Consider the following 18,538-nt stretch of genomic DNA (forward strand, 5'->3'; position numbering starts at 1 on the left):
TAGTCTATTGGCAAGCTTACTTGTTAGCGTAGCCAACCTAGTTAGCAAGCTAACTTACTAATATTGTAGTCTATTGGCAAGCCTTCTTGTTAGCATAGCCAACCTAGTTAGCAAGCTAACTCGCTAACTCTGCAGTAGCTTACAAGGTTTTTGGTCACTGCTACTGAGGATTTTGTTTAATTGTACTAACTTCAATTTGGAAAACTAGAAGCAAAAAAAAGCACAGGTGCAGCACACTGATGATGTCAGAGGGCTGTGATTGGTTGTTGGTCCGAGAACGCGATGTGGGATGTTGATCCAGGAACATGTCCTACTTGGCAAAGTCACGCCGTGCCTCCAGTGTCACCGGTATATGAGTAAGAGGGTCAAAGTTCAGGTTGTAATGTTATGAGGAAAAAGTATGTCCGATTGTGGGTATACTGCATGCAACAGTGTGCACTTTTCAAGGGCAGCTGCAGTACCTGCTAAAAGTAAGAAGAAGAAGTATTCGGAAGACACCATCTTCTTGTTCTTCTTCTTGTTCTTCGAATGTTAAGATGCTGCCAACCACAACATCAGCTCCACTGTCTGTACGTATGCCCCCACTAACAAGCCACTGACTGAGAGGTATAATAACGGTAAAAATGAACTTTATAAATAAACATTATAATTAATTTATAGACCTGCTGTGGAAATCTTCTTTTCAGTGAGCTGTTATCAGTGACAGGGACAATGATTAGCCTGCTGCTGCTGCTGCACACCACACTGCCTTTTATTGTGAAATGTGACACAGGAGGAAGCTGTAAAGTGGGAGGATCAGTGCAAGGCCAGGTTACTCGCTCTTAACAGCTGGATTCATATGGTTAGAGACACTGACTGCTTTGTCTGCTGTCATTTTCAGTCTGTTGTATTAGTCTGGTATCACTGTGTCACAGCCATGTCGAAGACCTCGCAGCAGAGCTCATACCTGGTCCTGGAGAACTTCATCGGAGGGAAGTTCGTCTCATGTCGGAGTCACATTGACTCCTATGACCCGTCCATTGGAGAGGTTTACTGCAAGGTGCCTGACAGTGGCAAGGAGGAGGTGGGTCATCCTCAACCAGTAGGCCTATCACTCAAGAAATTTGTCACACTGCTTTACGCACTTGGTACTTTCTCCACAGAGAATACATGCAGACAGTTAAAAGGCCAGGTTGCTTTCCTTTGCTGCAAAAGCCCTGCAGTGAAACATTTCAAAGGTTTGATGTTGAAATCGTATAAAAGCAGTGTTGTAATTTCTGAATTGCCACAAAGAAATATTTGCAGGGTCACAAGAGGTCAGGTGCTGGCCGTACTGTACCTTGTTGACCTGTGTTTGGCACATGTTGCAATTTCTGAGATTTTCCAATCTGGCATGACTCATCATGTTGCTGTCTTTGTGTCAGTGTTTGTGAGTTAGTGATTTCAGTGTTGTGCTCTTTTTCCCATGCTATTACATAACAGTTATAATCTCATAAACTTTACAAAGGTAGTCTTTATTGCAGGATGTTGAGCTGCATTGCATTTTATTACTGGTAATGTATACCATGAATATCCAGGTTCAGATGCTGCATGTGAAAAACTGCTTCAGAGAGGTAACAGTCGGAGTGAAGCACCTTTGCACTTAACCGAGTCAACAGTGAACTAATTATTAAACACATGAAACATGCTGGTAAGCCTTAAAGGAAAAGTTCAGATGTTTTGAGGTGAGGTTTTATGAGTTACTTGACCATAGTCAGTGTATTACCTGCAGTAGATGGAGGCCAACATGCCTCCAGTTTGCAGAAACAGATTTTAAATCTCTAATAGCTGGAAAAATGGTGCATATAGCTGATGTTAATGGGAAATATCCCCAGATCCCCCCTAGGTTTAGACTGAGCCTCGAATGTTCACAATGTCTGGCTCCGCCCATGCTGGAAACCAGTGAAGTAATGTAAGCATCATCTGAGAGCTACACAGAACACTGTTCATTTCTCGATGCATCACTGCCCACAGGTGGAGGCAGCGGTGGCAGCAGCTAAAGAAGCTTTCCCCGACTGGTCCGCCCGCAGCCCAGAGCAGCGAGCTCAGATCCTCAGCAAGCTGGCCAACCTGATCGATGAAAACCTGGAGGAGTTCGCCCAGGCTGAGTCCAGAGACCAAGGTATCTGATACTGTTTTAATACATGTTGCATCGGTCAGCAGCGCTGGGTCAGTGGCTCAACTCCTTGAATTTAGCATCATTTAGTATCCAAATTTCAAAACCCTTACATGCAGTTTCTGCACTAGAGGAAATATAGTCATGAAATGGGCTCAAAAAATCAAAAGAGCATAAAAATGCTTAAAGTTTATGATGGTCTGTGAATTAGATTATGAAATATGTTGTGCACTAAGGGTGTTTTCATATATAGTCCTTTTCAGCCCTCTACATGGACTCAGAGTGGTGACTCAGCATTTAGTGCGCATATGTGAACTCAGACCTCGCTTCAAGTCTGCAGTGTGGTTCACTTAATCTGTGCACTGTGAACACAAAGTGCTCCAGGTTCTCTTTGCTTTTTGCCTTTGTGTTTAGCCCTCTAGATCACGTGCTGTTGCACTGGGACGCTTGAAAAAACAACGAAACCACACCGGCCTGTAACATTTGCAAGGACGCAGGACGAGGAGTAGTTTGGTCCAAGGAAGATACTGCACGTCTCCAGATGTGGAAGGTAGAATACCTAAAACAGCAACAGTCTACAGCAAAGAAACACTAAGGTTTTCCTTCAATTTTAATTTCGGCGGAAAGTGAGGGGCATCATAACTGCACCGTAGGGCCACGTCAACATAAAAACAAACCTACATCAACATACAAGATATATTATATATAAGCTATAGTGTGAACACAAAAAGAACCAAGTCCCATTTCTGTTGGTCCACTTTTTGGTCCACTTTAAGAGGACTGAGTTTGGTTTGTTTAAAAAGGACTATATGTGAAAATATCCTTAAAGTGCACCAAAAAGTAAACCAACAGAAAAGTGACTTGATTTTTTGTGTTCACTTTGTCGGTACATTTGAAAGAGGACTCAGTTCTCTTTCTGGTCACACTATAGCCTATATATACTGTATATTGATGTAGGTTTGTTTTTATGTTGACGCTGCACTGCAGTGTTATGAAGCCCCTCGGTTTCAGATGAACTTAGAACTGGAGGAAAATCTCAGCGTTTGATGTATTCTACATTTCACATCTGGGGATGTGTAGTATCTTACGCGGACCAAACTACTCCTCATCTTGCGTCCTTAAATCCTTAAGAATATCTAAGCCAGTTCTGTGTTAGTCTCTTCTGTTGGTGACTTGTGCATCTGTGGTGAAACATTACAGGTAAAACAGTGACATTCGCACGCACTGTGGACATTCCCCGCTCGGCGTACAACTTCCGCTTCTTTGCGTCATCGCTGCTCCACCACACCAATGACTGCTCCCAGATGGACCACATGGGCTGCCTGAACTACACCATCCGCTGCCCCGTGGGAGTGGGTGAGAGCTCACACTGTTTGCATTAAAACCTGTTAATATATTTGTGGTTTATGTGGCGTTAAAAGATGCTGTTGTCGTGTGTAGCGGGTCTGATCAGCCCCTGGAATCTCCCCCTGTACCTGCTGACCTGGAAGATTGCACCTGCAATTGCTACGGGCAACACAGTGGTGGCAAAGCCCAGCGAGATGACCTCTGTGACTGCCTGGATGATGTGCAAGCTGATGCAGCAGGCTGGTAGGACTACAGCACCCACAGTGCAACAGCAATACACTCACACACACAGGATTCTAAGTGCAAAGAAGTGACTGATGGATCCATGAACCTGGTGTCTCTGCAGGTGTTCCTCCAGGAGTAGTCAACATGGTATTTGGCACGGGCCCCAAAGCAGGCGATGCCCTCGTGGGCCATCCTGACGTCCCTTTAATCTCCTTCACTGGCTCCACGGCAACTGCCCAGTGCATCACAGAGCGGAGCGCCCCCTACTGTAAGAAGCTGTCCCTGGAGCTGGGAGGTAAAAACCCTGCCATTGTGTTTGCTGATGCAGACCTGAACAACTGCATCCAGACCACGGTGCGCTCCAGCTTCTCCAACCAGGTAAGAAAAGAGTGTCTTAGGACTGTGGCTTAATGCCTGATGTTACAACAACTTTACTAAAAAAATTTGCAGTGAATGTGTATTTTTAGCCGATTTTTGCAATGAAATTGTGGGAGCAAGTGAATACTTCAAAAATAGTTGCAATGCTGTAACGGATTTGGAGCCTATTATTAGGAGCGTTCTGTGTTTCCCACAGAATTAGAATTTATCTGCGTTGGTGCGGCAGATCTCTCAGCCATATAGATCACATGACCATCAGCAGGTGAAATTTTGCTCAGCTTTAGCAGTAGTTGTAGTTGTACTGCCCAGTTAAATGGTGGTGAACTGCTTTTTTTGTTGTCAAAATGTCAAAGGAAAAATTTGAGATTTTCGTTTGCCTGTAAACTAAATATGAGACCTCCATGAATAGCCAGTTAGCTTAGCATACAGGCTAAAGGTTCAAATGGGGCCCAGCAGCTCATATGTTCCCAGGTAGAGTGCTTGTAAACTTTTTTTAAAAAAAATCAGTTTTTTTTTTGTTTGTTTGGTTTTTTTTTTACTTTTAAAGGGATAGTGCAGATTTTTTGAAGCAGGGTTGCATGGGGTAATTATCCATACTCAGCGTATTACCTACAGTAGATGTCAGTCAGCACGCCCCCAGTTTGGAGAAGCAGGCTGGAGTCCAACATGGAAGCTAAGCCATGTGCTGGTGAGGAGGGGTCAGCAGCAAAATTTATTTTAGCCACCTAAAAAAAATCATTATCAGTTTAAGTGTATGTTACATTTAGAGTATTTTCACTGCTTTACCGTTCTGTCAGACAGCCAGTAACAAGGTAAAAAGCTGTTAATGGCTTCAGTCACCCATCTATGCTCTCTTCAACGCCACCAGACTCCATTGACAAAAACATTTTAGCTTGCTGAGCATGTGAGCTGCTGGTCTACAGCTGCCTCGATAAGTTAGTTTCTTTGTGTTATTGTGTGACTTTGGTGAATCTGAACTACTGTTTTAAATGCCAGTCACACAGTAAGACAAACAAAAGAAGTGGCAGTGGTAGACCAGCAGCTCCTCTGTTCAGCAAGCTGAAATTACTGTTTTTTTCAATGCAGTCTGGCTTTGAAGAGAGCGATATGACTGCTAAGTTTTTCAGTGGAGATTACTGTCTGACAGCATGGTAAAGCAGTGAGAATATCTCAAATATAACACACACTTAAACTGATTTTGATATTTTTTTTTAGGTGGCACTCTTTATTTTAGGTGGTTAAAATTAGGGCTGGGTGATATGTCCTGAAATTATATCACAATATTTTCAAATCCTCTCAGATGCTAGGACTGGGAGACAAAATCAAACATAGTATTTGTGACAAAATATCCTCTCTGATGCAAAACATTGTAGGGATGACTATTTTTTTTATTTAATTTTATTTTTATCAGAAAATATTAACAGATAACAGATATTTCAATAACCATCAATAATTTGGATGTAACAACAAAATGTGTCAAGGCAAGTGTTATAGCAAATATAAAGTCTGGTAAGTACATCACTTTACTGTAATTCAGATGTTAACACGAGGGAAAAAATACCATTTATGCAATATATAGTCTCATATCTCAATAATGACATAATATCTTCATATTGCCCAGTGCTAGTTAAGATATGTTTTGCTGCTGACACTCATCAGCAGCACATTGCTTAGCTTCCATGTTGGACTCCAGCCTGCCGACTGCCAACTACTGTATGTAATATAATGTCTATGCATAAGTAATCCATTCAACCCACCTTAAAAAAACCCTGAACTATCCCTTTAATGTGAATGAGATGAAGGCTGTGATCTGTGTGAAGAACTGATGTGTCTCCATCCCCGTGTAATGAGGGTGCAGTGAGATGGTTTGTCCACATGGGGGAGCTCACAGCCTGTGTTTGGTCACAGGCAGATGCATGAAAACAGTGTCCTGAACAGTCAATGCTTTAGTTCAGACTCTCTGTGTTTCCTTCTCTCAGGGTGAAATCTGCCTGTGCACCAGCAGGATTTATGTAGAGAGAAGTATTTACTCTGAATTCCTGGATAAGTTTGTGGCTGCAGCTAAGAAGTGGAGGACAGGCGTGCCCTCTGACCCCGGCAACAACAACGGGGCGCTCATCAGCAAAGAGCACCTGGAGAAGGTGATGAAATAAATGCTGTGGAAGAGCAACTTAAGATTGTTTTATATGATTTTAGTTGACATCCCTTTTTGTCTTCATCATTAGGTACGTAGCTTCGTAGCACTCGCCAAATCCGAAGGCGCCATCATCCACTGTGGTGAGGGGGTTGACCAGCTGGACCTCCCTGAGCGCAACGCCAGCGGCTACTTCATGCCTGCCACCGTCATCTCAGGCGTGTCTGACAGCTCCCGCGTGATGCAGGACGAGATCTTCGGCCCCGTCACCTGCATCAGCCCCTTCGACACAGAGGACGAGGCCGTCTCCAAGGGCAACGGTGTGCGTTACGGTCTGGCGGCCACAGTGTGGTCGCAGGATGTGGGGAAGGTTCACCGGGTGGCCAGGCGGTTACAGGCAGGTCTGGTGTGGACCAACTGCTGGTTGGTGAGAGATCTGAACCTGCCCTTTGGAGGGATGAAGAACTCTGGCGTGGGGCGGGAGGGAGGGAAGGATTCGTACCACTTCTTCACTGAGGTGAAGACTGTCACCATCAAACACTGAGGGAGGAGGGAAGGAGAGAGAGATGTGGAGAAAGTTCTGTAGTTAATCTTGACATTCATCAACCTCTGTCGGCAACTCTCAGGAATTTCAATAAGTTTCTGTTCCCACCCTCTCGGATTACCAGAGCCTGTAATTAAGTCACATTTATAGAACACAAAAGTCAGGAAAAGTCACAGTGGAACAACACAAGTGAATTACAGCCATTCAATAGAAATGTCAAGTTCAGTATCACAGCATGGACCACTGTCATATTCCCACCTTTTTCACGAGTTCTCCGCTGAATATTTTTGAACCACTGTCTTCGACCGTGCAGCGGCAGAGTAATGTGTGTGTTAGGGCTTCAAATCTGAAAAAGTCCAGACCAGACAAGGTCAAACCAGATAAGGCAGGAACTCATTTATTTCCCATTTCAAGCAAAGAAGTCAAGAGTACAATTTGTGAAGCAGGAACAGGAGCTTAATCCAACATCCTTTAAAAGTTTACACTGCAGGGTCGTGTCCTGCATGACAGTTCAGGGACGAACAGCGGGCCTCATTCACCAACCGTTCTTATGCAGGGTTCATACGACACACTAAAGCCCCGTTTCCACCGATCAGTATGGTACAGTTCAGTTTGGTACACTTTTTTTCTGTTTCCACTGTGAAAAGTTGTGGATGGTACCAATGGAACCGTTCTGTACTGTCCCCATTTTTGGTCCCCCCTCTGTTGGGGTACCTAGCACACAGATCTGGTGCTAAAAGGTGGAGCTGTGAACACTGCAGTCTGATTGGTCAGTAGAGGATGGTCACTCTGCTCAGGGCTGAGTTGTGTCTGGTTTTGAGGCTCATGTAACCACTGTTCATATTGTAGCAAGTTTTATATTAGTAAACTATAACTATAAAATGAAAGGATGTTTTGATGCCTCTCACAGCAGCTGGAGTCGGAGAAAAAGTAACTTAATTCACTGGGCCGACTGTTGGCAACTTTTAAGGTGGAACGATAACTTGTAATGTTACTCAGTGCATGAGCTGATGATGTGAATCCATCAGCACACCTTAAATTTCACTGTGACAACTTTGACCATCACTTCAGTTGTTTTCTTCTGTCTCTCTTTGATGACACAGACTTCAGTAATGAGTAGAACTTAAGATGTTTAAAAACATATATTAATTTTGACCAGATTATGTGAACTGCATATATTCTAATCTTCATGTGCAAAAAAAAAAAAAACATCGTGGAGCATCGTTCCTGTGGGCTCCAGCAACACTAAACCCCTGAGCTTACCTGAGAAGGACTAAATGCACAAACCTGCTATTCTTAAATATCCCATGGAGAGAGACTCTCACTGCAGCCTGTTTGATTTTGTTTTGAAAATGTCGGCATGCAGCCTCGTTCTGTGGACGATAAACAAGGTGCCGACTTCCCTCTGTGTCACCGGTGATAAGGAAATACAGTGAGTGCTGGACGGAGCAGTAAGTGACAACAACCCCGCCCACATTTAAGAGTACTGTTTGCAATGGAAACGCTAGAGTCTGGGTACCATGTCTGAAGGGTTACTTTGGGTTCCAAAGGTGCCATACTTAAAGTGTTTGGTGGAAACGGGGCATATGTTTGTCCGTTCCAAAAGTCACTATGTCAGATTAGGCGATTATGGAGTCATAAAATCTTGCCGTGTCTTTCTTTGCCAACAGACCTGACAGACACCTTGATCCAAGAGCAGTCATTGCTGATCGTCTTTCAGGACATGTGTGACGTCATTGTAAAGTGTTCTTGTCCTATTTTTATCAATATTATTATTACAGTCACTGTGTCTGTTCATGTCCCAGCCAAACTGTCATTGTAGTTATGTAACAGGCGCCACCAGATAGCAGTAGCTACATGTGAAGTGCAGCTTGAAAGCCAGGCAAGTCGCTGAATTCTCCACAACAAGTTCCTGCACGTGTCACAATAAAGAACGACTCACCGGGGTGCTGAAGTGCCTCTGCTGTCCACACCAGCATTTTTCTTTTCTCACCGTCGTGGTAGTTCCTCGAGGAAACAGCAGATGTGTCGTCTTGTATTGCTCAGAGCATTTAAACACCTTGATAACAGTCTTAAGTCATGTTGTCCCTGACTCGTTGCTGCTCCTGAACGTCCCTTCACACTGCTAAAATATTCCTGACTATGGCTATCAAATGACTTTTCAGACTAATCTAGGTCACTGTGCGTGGACAGCAACTAATGGTTACAACCCAATAACGTATTACAAATTACATGTGAGGAAAAAATATACATACATTATGTGAATTAATGAAAAGTTTATGACCATCAACTAGTCCGCCATGTTTCTGCAGATATGATTTCAACTCAGCAACTGGTGCACCAAAATTTTCACCTATTTTCAGAGTTGTTGTTCTAAATTTAGGGGCATTCACATGAATTTCCCCCGTGGAGAACTAATTTTTCCAATTATTCCGATACCACAGGGTAAGTTCTTGCAACTCTTCTTTGATTTCTGTGTGTTCACGCTATCCTGCAGTCTCATGCTCTTTTATGGGGAGTTGCAAGGTGTTTACCTCTGCCAGTTGGCCTCAACTTGCACGTACTGCACTTATGAGAGCGAGTCATCATAATAAGAGCACAGGTGCTAATTATGCAGCTTTAGAACAATCCATGGATCTGACGAAGACTTCTTGGGACCCTTTCTAAGATGAAATTTATGAAAAAACTTAGGAGGATATTGGTGAATGAGGCCTGCAACTCTGCAAAGACGTCATGCAAACACTGATAATACTAAAAGAAAAGTAAAAAATGTTAATAGTGAAGGTGAACACATGGAGAACCGGTACAGCATGCGCCTCAGGCTAACCTAACCCAAAAAGCAAATCATTGTCTAATTGACCTAACGTCTGCACTGGTATTTCTTCAGCTGTGTTGTAACACGACTGTCGTCCCACATTAAAACACTTTACATAAATGACGCATGTAGTTCAGTGTGTTTTTAAAACTGTCAGTTACGCCATTGTTGTCTGTGGAATGCAGTCAATCTTTTACCCTGTGACACAGTGTCAGTGAACGACAGCTGAATGAGGGATTCTGGGTTGGTCAGAAGTCAACAGGTTTGCTGACAGATTAACATTCACTTTGAAAAGTTTTACATTTTCTCAGCACGCCGTGTTCTTTACATATGTTGTGGTGTTTTTCTTCATGGCTGCAGACACGGTCAAAGTCTGTCAGAGGATGTTTTACGTCATGAAAACCTTATGTACTCATGGAATTTACACACTGAGTTGTTTTCCTGTCTGACCTGCTGATGTAAGAAAGGTGAATGAATGCCTAACTGTCCCATGTGATGGCTGGAGAGAGAAATCTGAATGTCAGCAAGCTGAGTGAAATGACTGAAGGTAGCATGTTCACATCTGCTAATTAGCACTAAACACAAAGTGGATGGAAACGTTCATTAGTTTTGCAGATATTCAGTAATAATTAGTTTTTATTAGTAAGTATTAGACAAGTTCAAGCTTTGACCCGATGATGGCGCTAGATGAAAATCCAGGGGATCACCAAAGTTATTACAGTTCCTCCTGAGGGAGACATGAGTGTTACCAAGTTTAATGGCTATCAATACAGTTATTGAAATATTTCAGTCTAGATCAAAGTGGTGGAAATAATAAATAAGAATATCGGTTGCATATGTGACACAGTAAAGTCAAATTTTGACTGTTATTGCTTTAAAATATATATATACAGTATATATATATATATATATATATATATATATATATATATATATATATATATATATATATATATATAAACAAAAAAAAAAACATTGAGGATCATAATCATACGGAGGGATATTGCATTTACTTGAGGAAATAAAAAATAATGTTGTTTTTCTGAATTAATGAAATTATTATCTCAGAATCCTGTGGGATTTCCATGAAAAAAAATTGAAAAGCACTGATTTTGAATTGACAAGACAATATTCTGGATTTTTTTCACGTTAATTCAAAAAAAAGAGGAGGATTTCTTTCCAATGTAATTTTATACAATAATCTGTTAATAAGTTAATAATCTGTTAGTTAAAAAAACAACAGGGCAAATAATTTGAATGAATTTTTAAATAATAAATATTTTTTCAGATGAAATTTTTTCTCATAATTCTGAGACAATAATCCCATTAATTAAGAAAACAGTATTTTTTGATGAACACTTCTCTCAGAATTCGGAGATAATATTTTCTTTGATTTAGAAAAACAGGGCAAATATATTCTTTCTCATGAAAAAAAATCTTATACTTCTAACATAATATTCTCATTAGTTTAGAAGAAATGGCAAATTTTTGTGCAAGGAAAACTTTCTCATAATTCTGAATTAATAAACTTCTCAAAATTGAGATGAGAATCTTGTTAAAAAAAAAAATCAAGTTCAGATTTTTTTCCCCATTAATTCAGAAAAACGAATAGAATAGAATAGAATAACAGAATTCTAAGATAATCTCATTAATTTTGAAAAATGGGGAGAATATTTTTTCTCATGAAAAATATTCTCATAATTCTGATCTGATGAATCATTTTGTTAGTTTAGAGAAAAAAAATTGCAACGAAAACTTTTCTCATAACTCGGAGATAAATATTTTGTTAATTCAAAACAAATGGCTTTTTTTCCAGATGAAAAATTTTCTCAAAACTCTGAGATAATAATCTTGTAAATTCAGAAAAAATAGATCAATTTTTTTTTTTTTGTCCCATAAAATTTTTGCGATATGTATCTGGGCAGAATTTTTTTCTTAAGCAGATTTTTTTTCTTCATTGAATGCAGTGTGTCTCTGTACAAAAGTATGAATCTTTAAAAAGTAAGTAACTAAACGTCAGTGGCTTCACAACCAGAAAAAGCCAAAAGCTTTTATGTATTGATCAAAACCTGCCAGCTACAACCATCCTCAGCAGTGTGTTTTCCTCCCCTCTTTGCCCTCGATTAAAAATGTCTCCTCCCCTTACTAAACATCTGTTTAGGACTTACGCCGGATTTCCACTGGATGCGTGTCCGTTGCGGAACGGCAGCGCTGGTTTTCCGCTGCGTGCTCCGCCGTCCGTCAACACCCACCGGCTGCGTATGCTGTGCGGTGCGGTGCAGCTCCGCCGGAAGACATCTTGGTGCACTGCCATGATTAATATCTCCTCGTCCATGGTATTCACGGGGTGAAATGACGTCTGAAAACCTATGACCTGTTGACTTCAGGCCTGCCTCCGCCCATTATATAGTTTTTAAGGTGTAGTGCAGAGAAATATGATTCGTCGTGAACACTATGTGCTTTATTTTGAAAATTAACCGGATGTTTTATTGTGTTTCTGTGCACGACTTCCTGCCCCGCACGATCTGCTCTGTGCTGAATTGCTGCGTTGTGCTCCGGCGTCCGGCAAAAATAGAAGTCCTGCGTATCTGTTGCGGAGGGCTCCGGAGTGCCGGAGCTGAGACGGAGCCGGAACACAGCACAGCCACAGCTGGTGGAAACACACACATTGACTAGAATGGAATCCTATTGGCTCTGCTGCCATGCCGGAGTGGAGACGCAACCAACATGCATCTGGTGGAAATTGGCCTTTAATGCGTGCAGCTCATCATGCATGCATATGAGCACGCTTGCAGTCTGCTCCATCTGAGCCCCTGTGCCAATTTAGGAAAAGAGGGTACACGAGGGAAACGCCCTAGCCGTAGAACAAGTGTGTAAAATCACGTCCCACCAGTGAAGTGTATGTGACATTTACCACAGAAGCCGTGTGTGTGTGTGTCCCACCCTCTGTGTTTTGGCTAAGGACTGGGTATTGTGCTATGTCACGCTGCATGATTGCACTCACATACACACCCCTGCTCCCGTGCCTTCCTAAGAACATAGCGTGTGATGAAGTGGATACCACCCAAAAGTCAGGTTAGGCGGTCTGTAGTGACACAGCACACACACACACACATACACACACTAGGTCGTAATCTTACAAACAGAATGGGAACAAAGTCAGCATTTATTTCATTTTCCTCTGTTTCCGCCTTTTTGCCTTGATTTATCTTTCATCTCGTGTGGATATTTCATTGAGAAGGAAAAGGCCCATTGAAGCAGGTCCTGCCCCGCCGTACCGTACGTGACTTTGAGGATTTCAGCTTCAGCTTCAGCCAACCAAAGCATTTAACTTTCACCTCACTTATCGGGCACAGGGAGAAATTAAAATAGAGCATCCTTCCATTTTGTAACGATGTGTAAACTGCAATATCTAGCCGGCCAGAATATATAAAGGATCTGTTTTCATGCTGGCTACAGGGATGTGATAGGCCTCCTGCAGAGGGCCTTCTCATTGATATGTATGTGGAGGGAACAGTCACAGCCAAGAGCCATTTCCTCTCTTCTTTTGGCTTCTGCAATAAGTCTGACATGTTATCTTTTTATGTGTTTTAATCATTAATGCACATGCGGGAACACCTCCTATTTGGAAAGAGTGGATGTGAATATGTGTGTGAGAGAGAGAGATGACGACAGATAACAGGAGAAATAAAACACCAGATGGAGAAAGGTTGAGAAAATCCAATCCTGGCATGACCTGGAATTATGTTTCCTTGTGTCCCAGATTTTGCAGAGCTTTGTTTACATGTATCGTTTAAACTAACACAGCCTCATCTGGCGTGACATCTGAAATCAGAGGCTTCGGGTTCGGTCGTAGAAAAAGAACGTTTTTTTTTCTTGGTCTCACGAGAAGCAAAGTAGAGACTAAACCAGTAATCAGCGGTTTCCACTCCTTCCATCTCTTTCCTTTATCTTAGCCGTGACATTTTCCTTTTTTCTCTTCTCTCTTTTTGAATGTCATGTGTCAGTTGCAGTGGGCTCGCTCTTTCTCACAACCAGCCTCTTCTTCTCACACCACACCGCTCCCCTCTCTCTCAAGGCCGTCTGTCACATTTGTAGGTTCAGGGAATTTTCCACAGAGTGCGGCCGGGGGGGTTCTGTGGGAGATAAGCCCCGAGATGAAGCCGAGTCCTGAGAAAATTCTGCAGTTCAAGCAGGTTAAGCAAACTCAGATGAGAAACCCCACGTGTATCTGTGGAGAAAGAGACACTTACTTGGCTGCAGGAGACTAAATGTTGGCAGCTGCATGGAAGTCTCTGTTAGGTGGAGGAAATTTACTGGACTGAAAAGGCAAAATGACACATACGGTACTGTCAAGGGTAAATGACAAGGACATGGGTGGGAAGATGAGCAGTAATTAGTCAGATATTAACTATCATTCCCTGCATTTATCTTATTAATGTTTTTATGATTTAGAAATGTGTTTAGCCTTTCATTTAATCAGAGAGATTGCACTGGTTTCAGCTACTATGTGAGTAATTTTGCTGAGTTAAAAGGCCACATTCACTGCTGCTCTGATGAAACACTGGTACTGGAAACCGATGCTCATAAATAGCAGTCATGTCAAATATTTTTATTGCATTCAACACTGTCTTTTTATGAACCTGTAAGACACCTATCTGTGACTTCTGCATTCTGTACATTGCTCTCTGATTTGGTCACATAGCACTGCCTATGCAGACCTTAAGGAGGTCAACACATTTTTTCAACCCTGTATTCAGCAACAGGTTTGCATCTTCAAATGTAGAAATGTTGGCTTTGAATGTTTCATTTCATCACATTTCCTTTTCTCACAGAAAAATGTCTGCGACTGAATTCACATGCAAAAACATTATTATAGCCTCACGCAGTAAGGTTTAAAATACAGGTATTAGCTTTCCTTAAAAAGTTGCATGTTTATTTTGACTTCAGTTGACCTTTCGCTAAGCTCCGCCCCTTTGTAATGGTCTGACAAGCTGTCAGTAAGCGTGGAGCCCAGCATGAAGCAGACAGAGGGGTCTACAGTCTGTGTTTGAAGGATATATCCAGGATGTCAAACTGACTCAGCAGCAACAACAGGTTAAAAAGACAAAGATAGTTAGAAGCTAAAGCTGAACTATAGGCTACAGATCACAGTGTAAAAGTGAACCACCACATCACTGCTGATCGCCACACAAGACAATGAATTTAAAGGGAAACTTTGCTGATACTGAACCAGCTGTGTGGCATCACAGTGTGTGCAGATGAACTGGGTTTGGCTTCACCCCTGTGCCACTGCCAGCACCCAGACCTCCAGCCTGAAAATGAAGGAAATCTGAAATGACTGCATCAGAGTCAATGGAGCACAGCTGTGTTGTTGTCAGATCCTGGTCTGAGTCGGCTCGATGCTACATTATGATTGGCCAGTCTGCCTCCAGGGATGGGACTTACTAAAGGGTCAGTTGCTTTGGAGTTGTGCATCCTCTGACCTTCATGTGCAAAATGTCACCCAAATTAGCATGTACCAACCAGAGGAGACTCAAAATGACCACAAAGAGCGACAAAAAGACCTCAGAGAGACACAAGATCGCAAAAACAACAACAAAACAAAAACAAATAGGGGCTGAGGGAACATAGGGTTGAAGGGACACAGAGCTAAGGAAACAAAAGAGTTGAGGGAACATGAGGGAATATAGGGCTGAGGAAACATATTTCGTAGAGAGCATAGGGCTGAGAGAACATAGAAATGGACGAACATAAGGCTCAGGGAACACAAGGTAAAGGGAACATAGGGCTGAGGGATCAAAGAGATGGGGGAACATAAGGCTCAGGGAACACAAGGTTAAGGGAACATAGGGCTGAGGGAACATATGGCTGAGGGAGCATAGGGCTAGAACACAGGGTTGATTGAACATAAGGCTGAGGAAACAGAGTAGTGGGAACATAGAGCTGGGGGAACATAGGGCGAATGGAACATAGGGTTGAGGTAACATAGGGTTGAGGGAACATAGGGTTGGGGGACATAGGGCTAAGGGACCATAGGGTTGATTAAGCATAGGGTTTAGGAAATGTAGGGCTAGAACACAGGGTTGATTGAACATAAGGCTCAGGAAACATAGGGTAGTGGGAACATAGAGTTGGGGGAATATAGGGTGAATGGAATATAGGGTTAAGGGAACATAGGGCGAATGGAACATAGGGTTAAGGGAACCTAGTGTTGAGGCAACATAGGGCCAAGGCACCATAGGGTTGATTAAGTATAGGGTTTAGGAAACATAGGGCTGGAACACAGGGTTGATTTAGCATAGGGCTAAAGGAACATAGGGCTGAGGGAACATAAGGTTGAGGGAACATAGGGTCTATTAAGCATTGGGCTGAGAAACCAGGGTTGAGGGAATATAGGGTTGAGGGAACACATGGCTGAAGGAACATAGGGTTGAGGGAATATGGGGTTAAGGGAATATAGAGTTGAGGGAACAACGGGCTGAGGGAACATAGACATGCTCCCCAAAAAACTTTGCAACTGGACACAACACTGATAAAAGCGGTTAGGCTGAATAAAAAACAGTAAAGTTTCAGGCTTTTAAAACCAAAACAATGATCTAAAAGACATCACAACAGTCTGTCGAGCCAAGGGGCACTGCAGAGCTAAATGATAATTCTCTTTGGTTATTTGCCTTTTTTTCTCTTTGCTTTGGACTTAACTTCCTTTGTGACAAGAAGTTTTGAAATGCTAATGTAACATTTTGACTCAAAGGCTGATATGACACTGAACAACATCACCACTGATGCTGCCAAAACATGGTGGCCTAGATCGAGTCTTCTTGACAAATTGAGTTAATGATGTGTTTATCCTGATGATACATCAATTACAGCACTATGCGTCACGCCATCTGGACTGTATTTTTGTTCAGCGGTATTGAAGGCTAATAAAGAGTCCCACATTACCTCTGGGAAGACATCTTCAGTGTACTTATCCATATTGTGTAAATACATCATGGGACACAGGATCTTTCAGTGGAACCAGAGATGTGGCTTTTATCCACCACTGCGCTATGTTAATTTATACTTCGTCGTTATTTTTAGTACAGGTTCAACCAGACTTTTTTTGCATTTAGTAACTACACTGGCATGACAGTGCATGAATGCCAAAGCCTCATGCGAAGCGAGTTCAACAGAGTCATAAAGTCGGGCAGGACTTTGGCTCTTTTTACTTCCACGCTATAAACAATTGAAGTGCGGCAGCCCTTTTTCCTGTTTGTGGTTGATGCTCTTCAGTCCTGCATGTTACGAGCCAAATTACATCAGCGTGGACAAACAGAGTAAAGAGCAAAGGGATGATTATTGTGTTCAGTATAAAATAGAGCACAGTGCAAACACGTGTCAGGAAGCCCCGGGTCACGAAATTATGACAACAATGTGCAAAGTTCTGGGTCTGATATTGCATTTGAAATGCTGCCAGTCCTTTCTTGCTCTTGATAGCAGCGTGACACTAAAAAAAGACACTGTTTTATTACAGAGAAGATGGGAATAGGAGGGGACTGTTGGATTGTACCTGAAAACGATTTCAAGGAAGACTTATGTAATAGTTTGTCTTTTGGAGAAATCTGAAAAGTAAGCAGCAGACAAAAATAATATTACTGATGTACACTGTTGTGAATATGAAAAATATGCTGCCTGTTGTTTAAATATGGCGATATAGAATATGAGCACACTTTCAGGCATTACAATTCACTCCCCAGGCAGCAATGATTCACGCTTGAATAAATAGTCCTCTGTCTTGCGCTATGTTAATTTATACTTCGTCGTTATTTTTGCTCATTATCTTTCTTGTATTTGACCGTTGGGAATTTTCCGAACCCATTTAGGAAGAGCTAGTTAGTATCTCATTCTCTGAATAACATCATACAGAAACAGGTACAGGAAGCTCTGAGGATATTAAACTGAGCTGTGGGGTTGTCCTGGTAGTATAAGTAGGAAAATGTCTCAGAGCTCTTAAGACGTTTGTGCTTCCGCTGTCATACCTACCTTTGCCGTCTCTTTGGTGCCTGGAAAACTAATGAACCACTTGAGGAGGAATGACCTCCTTATAGTCCTTTGCACTGAGCACAGGCCGTCGGTTTGCTAATTTGTAGTGCAGAGGACGTCACCGTATTGAGGCTGTTTCTGTAAGACAGGTTTACATAGCATCATGTAACAGACACAAGACAACACAAAAGCTTTGGGTCAACCACAGCAAAACAAACAATCTAAGGAAACCAGGTCAGCATGGAAATGTAAGATGTTTACACAGGGCGTCTACTGATCTAAAGCTCAGTCTGAAATACTAGAAGAGTCCAGAAAAGAAGGGACACCAAAGACTTATTGACATACTTTTACTATTTTGAAAATCTTTGACGCCCTTATCATACAAAGACTGTTGTTGCAGTGGGATTAGATATTCTTCGCATGCAGGTTGATGCAGAAAAAATAACACACCTGTCCTGTGAACCTGTTGTACTCCGGTTACAAAAAGAGAGTAATTGTTTTGTAAAATATAACAAGCATGAAAATGATGCAAATTAAATAGACATAGATGACAAATGTAATAAATGTAATGGGTCCTGGACTGCCTTAATATGCACATTCAGCACATCCAATGCATCAAAACATTGTTTTCTAGTTGGAGCCGCGCCTCGTTAACTAATTGCTAATTAATGTTCGCTAATTGCTAACTTAGCATCAGCTTAAGTAACGATATGTAGCCTGACCCTAACCACCTCTCTTTTAACACAATACTTCATAACTAGCTAAATGCTAAGTTAGCAATTTTGTCGGGACTTTTACTTCCAGGCCAAGGAGCAAAGGGGGCTGACCGTGGACTGACAGGTAGGTATAGTGGGTGAGTCACGTAGCTAGAGGGTGGGTCACGAATGTGCTCCAGCTGCAGTTATACCCACATGGTTGGGGTGCTGGGTGAGTGGC

The 18,538-nt window shown here is 42.1% G+C and overlaps 1 protein-coding gene across 1 annotated transcript; it reads left to right on the plus strand.

The window, feature by feature from the left end:
* Positions 1-769: 769 nt before the first annotated feature.
* On the plus strand, positions 770-9,700 carry aldh8a1 (aldehyde dehydrogenase 8 family, member A1). The gene is made up of 7 exons (XM_033648226.2): positions 770-1,063; positions 1,993-2,140; positions 3,335-3,490; positions 3,575-3,724; positions 3,828-4,084; positions 6,064-6,225; positions 6,310-9,700. Exons 1-7 carry the CDS (start codon positions 839-841, stop codon positions 6,760-6,762), a joined length of 1,551 nt encoding a protein of 516 aa, XP_033504117.1. The 5' UTR covers positions 770-838; the 3' UTR covers positions 6,763-9,700.
* Positions 9,701-18,538: the final 8,838 nt, after the last annotated feature.

This window comes from Epinephelus lanceolatus, chromosome 13, assembly GCF_041903045.1.
Source record: "Epinephelus lanceolatus isolate andai-2023 chromosome 13, ASM4190304v1, whole genome shotgun sequence".
Lineage (NCBI taxonomy): Eukaryota > Metazoa > Chordata > Actinopteri > Perciformes > Serranidae > Epinephelus > Epinephelus lanceolatus.

Bases quoted from the DNA above. Each gene is read 5' to 3' on its own strand.
- aldh8a1 (XM_033648226.2), top strand. From the start codon at position 839: ATGGTTAGAGACACTGACTGCTTTGTCTGCTGTCATTTTCAGTCTGTT. The intron at 1,064-1,992 runs GTGGGTCATCCT...CACTGCCCACAG, and splicing joins CTGACAGTGGCAAGGAGGAG to GTGGAGGCAGCGGTGGCAGC. The intron at 6,226-6,309 runs GTGATGAAATAA...CTTCATCATTAG, and splicing joins GCAAAGAGCACCTGGAGAAG to GTACGTAGCTTCGTAGCACT.